Below are 12,993 nucleotides of genomic sequence, written 5' to 3' on the forward strand. Positions count from 1 at the left end.
ATAATATGTAATTCTAATGATTTATCTGAATTGCATAGTCATCTTTTACAATTTTTTGTTTTTGTTTTTTTAATGTATATATGCATAAAGAGCAGCTATTTTAACATATATACTCCATGCATGTCCATGTGTGCCCTAGTCCCACAAGAGGAAATTCAAATAGAGACTCATATATATATATATATATATATGCTTATACTTTGTTAAAAAATAATCATTGTATTTTGAGAAGGGATTGGGAATTTGGGACTAATAATTATAAGTCTCAGTAACTATTATCATTTTTCACTTAATAAAAAAAATGATCGCAAATTTTTTTGCACGTAGTGCGGATTTAGAGCTAGTGAAATAAAATAAGGGAATCAAATGTAATAAAGTAAAACAATATTTTTTAGGAAATAAATTCTAAAATAAAAAATGAAGAAGAATAAGATGTCCACCCATCATTAATCTCTAATGATGTGGATTGAGGCTTACACTCCACCTCAAATCAAAATAAGTGTAAACCCAAACAATTATGTTGTACTTAGGCCCACACATGTTAGTGACCAGGACCACAAAAGTAAAATTGTGCGTTTTAAGCCCTATATATATATTTATATATATTACCTATTTTTTTCACAGTTCACCCTGCTATACAAAGATGATGTACCCTCGGCCTCGGGTTATATATTTTTGTTCTAATTTATTTGCTAATGTTGTTTAGGTGTTTTTTTAGGTTACACATTAGGGGGTTTCAGAAAAAATGAAATCTAAAAAAGATCACTTACGTGTCAAAAAAAAAAAAAGAAAAAAAGAAGAAGAAGATAAAAGATCATTTACTTGGCTGGGTGAGCGTGGATCGAACACGCGACCCTTCAGATCTTCAGTCTGACCTCTTGAAATGTGTGATGTACTGTAATTAATAAAACGACGAAATGAAATCATACCAAAAACAGCATTAATAGTTTTTTTGAGAAAGAGCATTAATAGTTAATACAATCTTGAAAAACCATTCCTTATTAATTAATCCTATCAAACACCCATACTGATACGGTACTTTAGCAACCACAGTCTTACCATAAGCCCTCCCACTGCCAATCCTTCCTTACCTTCCAATAATTTCATTTCATTCAACACTCCTTGCTCCTTAGTCCTTACCTTCCTCTCTGTCTTTACACAAATAAATTCAGCATCAACCCATCACAACTAAGGAATCCCCACCCAAGTAAGTGATCTTTTTTGTATTTTGATTAATTTTCACAAAATAAATAAAACCCATTCCAATTCAAAACGAACAAAATTCATTTTCGAACCTTAATTCAATCCGAAGATGCAAAATCCCGAACTCTCTTTTGACCCCGGCCCTTTTGGTTTGCTCTGCGTGAGATTAATGGAATTCGATTAACAAAGGTAGAGATGACAAAGGCTAAGGCACTTACTCTAAGGGGTGTGAGATTCTTCCAAAAAATCGAGTGATTTTTATGACCTGGTACAGGGAAGTATTAGTTACTGGTTTAACAATGAAGGTGATAACTAAAATATCAACAAGGCAAGGATCCCTAATGAAGTGCAACAATTTCAAGTTTCTGTATTGACCCCCTTTTTTTTCTTTTCATTTACTTAAATTATTGGTATGTTACGCACAAAGCTGACAGTTTTGAACATAATCTCACCCTTAACCCACATTTGTGACTCTGTGAGAGGATGAAGTGTCACTTGAGCCTGGGCTCATAGGAACTTGACTTTTTCATATTCAAACTTGCTAAAAGCATTTTTCAACCATTTGGTTGAGGTGGGGATTGCCACAAATTACATGAAACATTTGTGTTGGCAGTGGATTCAATTTTAGAGAAACAAAAGCAGAGGAAATGTACTTTGGATTTTTAATTTGGAGGTCTTCTCAAAAGAATGTCTAACATACTTGCTCTGTTTTTATCTATAAAGAAACTTCCTGAGTAAAATTGAAAGTATCAGAGATTCTTTCTTAATTTGAACATCAAAGAATGAAATGAGTTCCAACAACATGCATGCAGCGAGAGAAAGAGAGAGAGAGAGAGAGAGAGAGAAACCTCCGCCGTTGAATTTGATGGCGCTCTGCAATTGGACGATGGAAGAGGAATCGGCCTTGGCGAGGGCCTGGTCGAGCTGCTCGAGCGCCTTGTTGTAGTTGGTGATGTAGGTCTGGTGGTGCTTCTGATGGTGGAGTTGCATGATCTCTCCGCTAATCACTGGCTCCAGAGCACCATAGTCGCAAGGCAGCTCAGGCAGCGAGAAGCTCTGCAATCCACGAACATGGCCAACCGCTAGCCCTATATATAGAGATTTTCTACTCACAACTCGAAGTGCCACACGCTTTTATTGGTATTAGTAATTAATAATTATTGCTTACTCGCGTCTGTCTGTCTTTCTTTTTCTTTTTCTTTTCCTTTTTGTCTTTTTCTTTTCTTTTCTTTTTCATTTTCTTTTCCTTTTTTCTTTTTCTTTTTCTTTTCCTTTTCCTTTTCCTACTTATAGTAAGAATTCTTTTTCTTTTACTTTTTCTATTTGCAGTAAAAGAAAACAATGAATAATAAAAATAAAGTGAAAGAGAAGAATAAGAAGGAGAGTCTAACACACAATGAGATGAGTAAAAGAAGTACCAGAAGAAAAGAGCAATAGCGAGTGGAGGAGATGGAGAGATAGAGTGAGATACTGAGATTCTGGTTTGTGTAAGCCAAGCCGGTCTTTGTCTTTTTCATGGTTTTAAAATATTCAAATTAAACATATATATAAAATTTTAAAAATAATGTGAGTTTAGTTTTTGTGTATTAAATTTAGGAAATAAAAATAACAAAATCCACAATCCATATATAAAATTTTATAAGAGCATCCACATTAGTACTTCTAAATTTTCTGTCTATTTTACATGAAAAAAACTTACTTTTTCTATTTTACACTATCACTTATATAAGACACCCACATCAGTTCTTCTATTTTACAAGATATTTCAATAAAATATTCATTCTTCTCCATTTTTTTATTATTTCTCTCAACTGCCCTTGCCTACGTACGCGCGCGCTCTCTCTCTCTTTCTCTCTTTACTCATTTTTCCTGAACTGAACACCTCTCTCTCTTTCGTTGTCTCTCTCTTTTCTCCCTTCTCTCATTCTTTCTCAAAAACTACCAACTCAGATCACTTCTTCGAAGAGCTACACGCTTTTATTGGTGTTAGTAATTAATAATTATTGCTTACTGACGTCTGTCTTTCTTTTTCTTTTCCTTTTTTCTTTTTCTTTTTCTTTTCCTTTTCCTTCACTTCTTCTTTTATTGGTGTTAGTAATTAATAATTATTGCTTACTGACGTCTGTCTTTCTTTTTCTTTTCCTTTTTTCTTTTTTTTTTTTCTTTTCCTTTTCCTTTTTCTATTTATAGTAAGAATTCTTTTTCTTTTACTTTTTCTATTTGCAGTAAAAGAAAACAATGAATAATAAAAATAAAGCGAAAGAGAAGAATAAGAAGAAGAGTCTAACACAGAATGAGATGAGTAAAATAAGTACCAGGAGAAAAGAGCAACAGCGAGCGGAGGAGATGGAGAGACGGAGTAAGATATTGAGATTCCGGTTTGTACAAGCCAAGCCGGTCTTTGTCTTTTTCATGATTTTAAAATATTCAAGTTAAACATATATATATAATTTTAAAAATAATGTGAGTTTAGTTTTTGTGTATTAAATTTAGGAAATAAAAATAACAAAATCCACAGTCCATATTTAAAATTTTATAAGAGCATCCACATTAGTTCTTCTAAATTTTCTGTCTATTTTACACGAAAAAACCTACTTTTTCTATTTTATACTATCACTTATATAAGACACCCACATCAGTTCTTCTATTTTACAAGATATTTCAATAAAATATTCATTCTTCTCCATTTTTTTTTTAATTTCTCTCAACTGCCCTTGCCTACGTACGTGCGCTCTCTCTCTCCCTCTCTCTGTTTACTCATTTTTCCTGAACTGAACACCTCTCTCTCTTTCTCTGTCTCTCTCTTTTCTCCCTTCTCTCATTCTTTCTCAAAAACTACCAACCCAAATCACTTCTTCGAAGAGCCACACACTTTTATTGGTGTTAGTAATTAAAAATTATTGCTTACTGATGTCTGTCTTTCTTTTTCTTTTCCTTTTTTCTTTTTCTTTTTCTTTTCCTTTTCCTTTTTCTATTTATAGTAAGAATTCTTTTTCTTTTACTTTTTCTATTTGCAGTAAAAGAAAACGATGAATAATAAAAATAAAGCGAAAGAGAAGAATAAGAAGGAGAGTCTAACATAGAATGAGATGAGTAAAAGAAGTACCAGGAGAAAAAAGCAGAAGCGAGCGGAGGAGATGGAGAGATGGAGTGAGATACTGAGATTCCGGTTTGTACAAGCCAAGCCGGTCTTTGTCTTTTTCATGATTTTAAAATATTCAAGTTAAACATATATATAAAATTTTAAAAATAATGTGAGTTTAGTTTTTGTGTATTAAATTTAGGAAATAAAAATAACAAAATCCACAGTCCATATATAAAATTTTATAAGAGCATCCATATTAGTTCTTCTAAATTTTCTGTCTATTTTACACGAAAAAACCTACTTTTTCTATTTTACACTATCACTTATATAAGACACCCACATCAGTTCTTCTATTTTACAAGATATTTCAATAAAATATTCATTCTTCTCCATTTTTTTATTATTTCTCTCAACTGCCCTTGCCTACGTACGCGCGCGCTCTCTCTCTCTCTACTCATTTTTCCTGAACTGAACACCTCTCTCTCTTTCTCTGTCTCTCTCTTTTCTCCCTTCTCTCATTCTTTCTCAAAAAGTACCAACCCAGATCACTTCTTCATCGGGTCCTTTCTTCACCGCTCGATCCAGATTCTTTCTTCACCGGCCGATCCACGAACCAAGCTCCGGCAACCCAGATCCTTTCTTCACCGGTCGATCCTTTCTTCACCGGCGACCCAAATCCTTTCTTTCTCAAAAACTACCAACCTAGATCACTTCTTCACCGGGTCCTTTCTTCACCGGCCGATCCAGATCCTTTCTTCACCGGCCGATCTACGAACCAAGCTCCGGTGACCCAGATTCTTTCTTCACTGGCCGATCCACGAACCAAGCTCTGGCGACCCAGATCCTTTCTTCACCGGCCGATCCACGAACCAAGCTCTGGCGACCCATATCCTTTCTTCACCGGCCGATCCACGAACCAAGCTCTGGCGACCCAGATCCTTTCTTCACCGGCCGATCCACGAACCAAGCTCCGACAACCCATATCCTTTCTTCATCAGCCAATCCACGAACCAAGCTCCACAACCTAGATCCTTTCTTCACCAGCCGATCCACGAACCAAGCTCCGGCGACCCATATCCTTTATTCATCGGCGACCCATATCTGTCTGTTGGTTTGTCTGTGTGGGTTTGTTTGTGTGTGGGTGTGTTTCTGTGTTGATTTGTTTGTGTGGATGTGTTTGTGTGCATCTGAGGAAAAGAAGATGAGGAGTTGAGGTCGTTGTGCACGAAGAAGAGAGAGAAAAATTGGTGCGAATGAAAATTAATAAAATAATAAATACACATGCTACAGTAACTGTGTAAATATACACGGTTACTGTAGCTCATGAATATATACACACATTTTTACACATCTTTACACCCACTGATGTGGGTGATTTTTTGCTCAAAATTTGTAAAACTTGCACATTTTTTTATTTTAGAAGAATTTACATAAGTTGATGGAGATGCTCTAACAATAAAAAATCAAATTAACAATGTATAATGTATATTTGTTATTATTATTATAATATATTTAATACTTATATATATATATATATATACATATACTAAGTGTTGACATGACATGACCCTTTTTTTTTTTTAACCTTTCCTTTAACCTTTTTTTTTTTTTTTTTGAATCTACTTTTCCCTTACCTTTATTGAGTTGTCTTGTAAAATTGCTGAATATACACACACATACATACTAAGTACTGACATGAACATGCCCCTTTTCTTTTTAACCTTTCCCTTACGAGAGTTGTCTTGTAAAATTGCTCCTTTCAAGGACTTGTAACATGGCTCTAGGAGTTGTGAGTCAAATAAGATACAAAAAAAAAAAAAAACAAAAACAATAAAAGTGATTCACCTACTCCTACTTTTCATTAATATTTCACCTACCCATTCTTTCAGACTTCCATTCATCCTTTCAAACTTAGTCCCATCCGAAAGTTAAAGCCATTTTTCTCTTTTGTTTTAACTTTGAAGTCTCTTACATTACAGTCTCACACTCTCACTCTCTCGATCTCAAGGTATTTTTACTACAAAATAAAAAATTTCAGAAAGTTGATGCTGCCAAGGTAATTCATACTTACCAAAAAAATAAAAATCAAGAATCACATTTTAATCTTTAGTTCTTTACCTCTCTCTTTTCATTGAGTTTTTCTTCCTTCCCACAGTTTTGGACCATCATTCTTATGAGTTTTAGGCTAGATTTGAAGGGAAAAAAAATGCAACTTTTTGAAAAAAAAATGTGCACTTTTAGTTTTCAACACAACCGGTCAATAACTGGTTCAACCATACTGGTTCCCAGTTTTAGGGTTGAACCGGCCGGTTCTCAATTTTTTCGGTTTTTAGTGTTTTTCGGTTTTTAGTCATAATCGAATCGAATCGAATTAATGGCCGGTTCTCGGTTGAACTGGTCAGACTGGCCAGTTCGATCCGATTTTTAAAACCATGGTCTTTCTTTCTTTTTCTTTTTCTTTTTCTTTTCCTTTTTCTTTTTTCTATTTATAGTAAGAAATCTTTTTCTTTTATTAGAATCCATGTGCTGAAGTGACAAAAAGATAGAAAGTCATGTGAAAATTGAAATACTTTAACTCTTTCCAAAGCAACATGGTCACTTCTTTTATTAAATTCCAATGAACAGAATCGGGGAAGAAAAAAAGCATTAGGGGCCTACCTCCTTTTTTTTCAAATGACACACCTTCCTAGTTTGTGATCCACACCGTAGATACTCCCAAAGAACCACTTAAATGCCATTATTCTCTATCCTATAATACAATCCCAATATTAGAATCTATGTGCTGAAGTGACAAAAAGATTGAAAGTCATGTGAAATACTTAAATTTTTCAAAAGCAACATGGTCACTTCTTTTATTAAATTCCAATGAACAAAATCGGGGAAGAAAAAAAGTATCAGGGGCCTACCTCCTTTTTTTTCAAATGACACACCTTCCTAGTTTGTGATCCACACCGTAGATACACCCAAAGAACCACTTAAATGCCATTATTCTCTATCATGTAATACAATCCCAATATTAGAATCCATGTGATGAAGTGAAAAAAAGATTGAAAATCATGTGAAATACTTTAACTCTTTAAAAAGCAACATGGTCACTTCTTTTATTAAATTCCAATGAACAGAATCGGGGAAGAAAAAAAGAATCAGGGGCTTACCTCTTTTTTTTTTCAAATGACACACCTTCCTAGTTCGTGATCCACACCGTAGATACACCCAAAGAACCACTTCAATGCCATTATAAAGTGTTACAAAATATTGTTTTTTTTATTAAGCGAGGATTTACTTTAGTCAAGTAGTGAAACTGTGAAGGAATAAAGTAATATTATGACATTATTAAACTGCTCTTACATGAGTTGTTAAGAAAAGATAATTTGTCCATAGAAGAGGGGAGAGTGATAATTTTCCTGTTATGGAGAATGTTAACTAGGAAGTACAAATATATATATATATATATATATTTATATTTATATATTTATATGCTCTGAAAAATAAAATTTAAATATTTTTGACAATCAAAAGAGGGGAGAAAAAAAGGACAATCTATAAGGCCCTTAAAGTCCAGTCTTGATTTATTTCATCAACGCCTGCATTGAGTTTCAATTTGGGCATCATATGAAGGACATGAGCCTAAACCCAATTATTATTCTTATATGCCTATTTTTATTTACCCATAATATAGTAATTCAGAATAAGGCTTATCTCGGCATCAAACTTAGCAAAGCACAACTAAATCAAGTTTGCATCATAATTCTAACAGTGAAAATCATACCAAAAATTTATTAGAGGGGTGGATACTTTGTTCATCCAAATAAGGGAGATCTAGCTTGAAGGAATAAAATCTTGGTGAAAATGCACTTTTGGTCCCTACATTTTGGGCCTATTCTCAATTTTGGTCCCTAAATTGATTTAACTCCTAGGTCAGTTCTTGATTTTCAAAAATCGTTTTTAAAATAGTCCCTACCGTCAACCTAGTGACAGAAAATGCTGAGGTGGCAAACGGAAGTGCCAGGTGGCATGTTAGATCTGATGTGGCTAATAAAATAATAATAAAAAAATTTATTTGGCTTTTAAAAAATAACACATCAGCATTTTAATAATAAAAAATTCATGTGAGAAAATTTAAAAATAAAATAAAATAAAAAAAAACAAAACCTTAAATCTCATTAAATTAAATAATTAAATTTGTATTTTTTTTAATTGCTTTTCATTGTTTTTTTGGAAGAACATAAGAACATGTTCTTCCCTAACATAACTAACACAATCAAACTCAACAAATTCTAACACAATCAACACCAAATTCTACAGCAAATCAAACCCATAAACTCAAAAAAAAAAAAAAAAAAACAAACAAACTAATCTCCAACAAACCCAAACCTAGAAAATTTCTTGGGAAACAAACACATAAAAAAATAAAAAAAAAATAAAAAAAATAAAAAAAAACCCAAAAAATTCAACAAAGACCCATGCCCGAATCTCCATAGCTTTTTCAGTTTAAATCTGGGTTTCGTTTGGATCCGTGATTGACCGAAGCTCCATCGGTGTTGGCGTTTTGTTTGGGTCATCTTGCTTCAACGGAATCACCTCCATCGTTGTCCCACCAGCCACAACCACAAACCACAACAGCCACAACCTAACAACCTTCCTCTTCCACCACTTCTCAATTTGCAACCACCAACCATAGCCAAAAAAAAACCCATGAACCAAATCAACCAAATCAGCCACGACCCACGGCCAAATCAGCCACAATCCATGGCAAAAAAAAAAAAAAAAAAAAAAACCCACGAACCATGAACCAGTCGGACCTATGAACCGATCGAAACCATCGAAGCACAGTCACCCACAACCTGTGGCCAAACCGACAACAACACCATCGAGCACATCCTCACCCATGAATATGACCACCACAAAGTTCAAACCCATATCATAGCCAACAAAAACCCACGAAATCAGACCCACAACCCGCCGGAGCACAACCACAAAATCAAACCCACGAATCGTCGGAGCACAACCACGAAACCACCAAGAACAATCGCAAGTCACGGGAGTGAGAGAAGGGAAATAGAAGGGTAGAGAGAGAAAGAAGAGTCGGAGTGCATGAGAGCTAGAGAGAGAGAGTGAGGGTTGAAGAGAAGAGAGGTTATGTGTGGAGAAGAGAAATTATAAGCCATGGGTTTGATTTACTGGATGTTTATGGGTTTGATTTCTTGGATTTATTGGGTTTGATTTGGGGAAGAACATGAAGCATATGAAGTTCATGTCCTGGGGAAGAAGAAGAACAATGTTCTTCTGAAAAAGTTTTTTCTTTTTTTGTTTTTGATTTTGAATTTTTTCAGTTTAATATTTTTAAAATTATTTTTATTTTTTTATTAATTAAAATGCTGACTTGTCATTAAAATGCTGACATGGATGCTGACGTGGTATTTATTAATGTTATTTTATTAGCCACGTCAGATCTAACATGTCACCTGGCACTTCCGTTTACCACCTCAGCATTTTCTGTCACTAGGTTGACAGTAGGGACTATTTTAAAAACGATTTTTGAAAATTAAGGACTGACCTAGAAGCAAAATCAATTTAGGGACCAAATTGAGAATAGGCCAAAAATGTAGGGACCAAAAGTGCATTTTCGCCTAAAATCTTCTCCATTCTTTTTGGTAGGATGATCCTTCATTTAAATAAAACTAGTAAATAGTCTTGTGCATATACACAGGTACAATTGAAAAAATTACAATTATATGATTCAAATTAAACTCTTTTTTAGATGAAGTTCAAATTATACACATGGTATTAGCTTATACTTTTTTTAAATCATACATTTCTAAAATATGTAATGGTTTCTCATTTTATATATATATATATATGTGTGTGTGTGTGTGTGTGTGTGTGTGTGTGTGTGTGCGCGTGCGCGCGCGTACCCAACCTCTTCTTAACGGACCGGGCATAGAGTTGGGCTCACAACTTACTTGTAGAGTGGGCCTAATGTTTCCTACTAAGGGCAGTTCCTCTCCAAGTGACACTATGACACCCCTTAGCCCCAGTAAACATCCTTACTTTCCTCTCTGTGTTGCTCTCCCCCTTGGTATTGCTAGCTCTCTCTTTCTCTCCCTATTTTCTCTTTAGAATTGCCAACCACTTCTTCTCATTCCATTCTCCTATTTATAGCTTGAGGTGGGTGGAGGCATTATAATTACTTTCTGATCTCACTTGTGTGGGTGGGGTCCAATCTAATTATTCCTGATGAGAATATGCTCTATTGGGAATGGTGGTAATGGCATCGGAACTGGTTCCAACTTCCAAAAAACTGCTCGGCAGCGATATTCCCCAAGGCAATATCAAGCTGTCGAGAACACAGGTTGTCCTAAGCAAGCACATTCTCGATCAAGTTAAAATTGATCGGCAGGGGCTTGCCTCTAATACGTTTAAGACAAGATGAACTCATTATGGTACTTGAGCTTAGCTTGGGCCTTAAAGTGCGTCCGGCCCAAGACTAAAGGTCCAGTGAGAATGGGATCATGCGCTATACCATAAGGCCTGGGCCCAAGGCTTAATGGGTTTGGGACCATTATATATATAAATATATATATATATATATATATATTTTAGAATTTAACTGGTTTTATATTTTTCGGTATTTGCACCCAATAATTTACTTGCCACAAAAATTAAAAACTTAAATGGACACGTTGCGAAAAATTGGATTTCAATTAAAATCCAATTTTGAATCTAATTAGATTTGAACTCTTATTTTTACACTCAATTAATCAATTGACACTAAATTAAAAATTAAATAGAACATGTAACACATAATTGAGAATCCAATTAAAATCTAATTGTATTTACTCTAATTTTTAGCTATTAATATATATATATATATATAAATAAATAAATAAATAAATAAATAAAAAGAGAGAGTTTATGTTACCCTTAAAATTAAATTTTATTTTGTATATTATAATGCACATGGGATTGGTGTCTCTCTATACTCTCCATATTATTACCTTAACCACAAACCTAATCTAAACTAGAATAGATGAAACAGACAAAAAGCTGTGTGAGAGATGAAGAAAGAAGATCGATCACTTTTTCTTTTTCTTTTTTGGTTTGTGCCTTTCAAAAAACGTTTGGCACCAGAGAAAGTATGTCTATCTTCTTTTTTGGTTTATAATGCGTTTATCTCATTGTTGAGAAAAAGGAGATATGATGCTCTCCTTCTCTCAATAACATTTACTTTTTCTGAAACTTCTTTTTATGCTCTTTCCTTTCCTTTCCTTCTAGTTGTTGATCTTCCTCTGCCTCTACTTTGCTTTAATCCACATTTATCATCTTCGCTTATATATAGGAAGGGAGATCAAAATTAAATACTACTTTATTAACATTATCAGCGTAGAATAATAATAATAATATCTATTAATAATAATCATTTTTAATAAATACAATTTTCCACCTGTAAAAGATCATATACTAGAGGAATCAGATAAATATGTCATGTGCCAGCCATTATTCTTTCCTGTAGTTAGATATTGTTGATTTTCTAAGAGATAAAATATGAACAACAAAGATGACCAGATAAAGTAGACCGTGAATAGAAACAGTTGATTAATGTAACATAAAGAAATAGACCGAGCATATAATGTATTATAGACATGCACAAAGGTAAATAAACACGTAAAGGTACATAAAAGATGTCTTCATAACATCACTAAAAGATGTCTTCATAACATCACTATCAGGTTTACTCCACATATGCAAGCAAGGGAGAAGAAAATCATAGTTTACAAGGCTTCGGTTAGAAACTATAATCAAGAAAATTAGCAAGTATTTTTTTTTTTTTTTTTTGAGAATCCGGCTTGTCAAGTCTTTTATTGAAAAATATTGGCTAAATCAACCTGAAATACAACATAAGAAAGTGGAGAAACAGACTCCATCCACACTACATAATTTGAAACATGAATAACGTGTTTAGCTAATCCATGAACTACCTTGTCATCTTCCCCCTTTGTATGAGAGTAAAGTAATGTACAAAACTAGTTGAAGAAACTTTAAATCCTCCACCAACAACCCAAACGGAGACAAGGACTGTTCACCCCTTGTTAAAGCATGATGGACAAGGCAAGAGTCTCCTTCCAAAATGGCATCAGTAATCCCAATTTCCCTTGCAAATTCCAGTGCCCTGGTAGCTGCAATTGCCTCCATGTCTGCTACATGGTAAGCACGGGGAATCAGCTATGACAGAGATGCAATGGCCGCCCCATGTGAGTCTCCAATAATTACTCCTATCCCAGACTTTCCCTCATGCTCGAAAGTGGCACCGTCATAGTTGATTTTATACAAATCACAGGGAGGGGGCTGCCAGGAGACACGTGGGTTGCGCTGAGGTAGATTTGCAACGGGCTGGGCTGCAATAAACTCGTCCAATCTTGCCCTTGCCGAGGAAGCAATTTGAGACAGCGTGCTGTGTGGCTTATTTAGTCGAGTTTGGTTTTTCTGAGTCCAGACCGACCACACCGTCATTGCAAATAGCTCCGCATTCTTCTATTCTTGTATCACCCATGAGAGCAGCTCTTTGAAGTCCATAAAACTCCATTGATCCGATCCTGTCCAGACCTCATCCAATTTGGGGCACGTCCACACTGCATGTAGTGTAGTCTCAGGGAGCTGTTTGCACCGATCACATAGAGCGTTTGTGATGATAATATGCTGCATCA

The 12,993-nt window shown here is 34.7% G+C and overlaps 1 protein-coding gene across 1 annotated transcript; it reads right to left on the reverse strand.

Annotated features, from left to right (window-relative positions):
* Positions 1-962: 962 nt before the first annotated feature.
* Positions 963-12,481, reverse strand: LOC115993128 (superoxide dismutase [Mn], mitochondrial-like). The gene is made up of 4 exons (XM_031117412.1): positions 12,373-12,481; positions 2,052-2,291; positions 1,296-1,359; positions 963-1,148 (listed from the first exon to the last, which is right to left on the reverse strand). The coding sequence occupies exons 1-4, from the start codon at positions 12,479-12,481 to the stop codon at positions 1,130-1,132; spliced, it is 432 nt and encodes a 143-aa protein (XP_030973272.1). The 3' UTR covers positions 963-1,129.
* Positions 12,482-12,993: the final 512 nt, after the last annotated feature.

Source organism: Quercus lobata, chromosome 1, assembly GCF_001633185.2.
Source record: "Quercus lobata isolate SW786 chromosome 1, ValleyOak3.0 Primary Assembly, whole genome shotgun sequence".
Taxonomy (NCBI): Eukaryota; Viridiplantae; Streptophyta; class Magnoliopsida; order Fagales; family Fagaceae; genus Quercus; species Quercus lobata.

Bases quoted from the DNA above. Each gene is read 5' to 3' on its own strand.
- LOC115993128 (XM_031117412.1), bottom strand. From the start codon at position 12,481: ATGGAGGCAATTGCAGCTACCAGGGCACTGGAATTTGCAAGGGAAATT. The intron at 2,292-12,372 runs GTGAACAGTCCT...CTCTATATATAG, and splicing joins CCATCATGCTTTAACAAGGG to GGCTAGCGGTTGGCCATGTT. The intron at 1,360-2,051 runs GTTTCTCTCTCT...AATCTCACGCAG, and splicing joins CATCAAATTCAACGGCGGAG to AGCAAACCAAAAGGGCCGGG.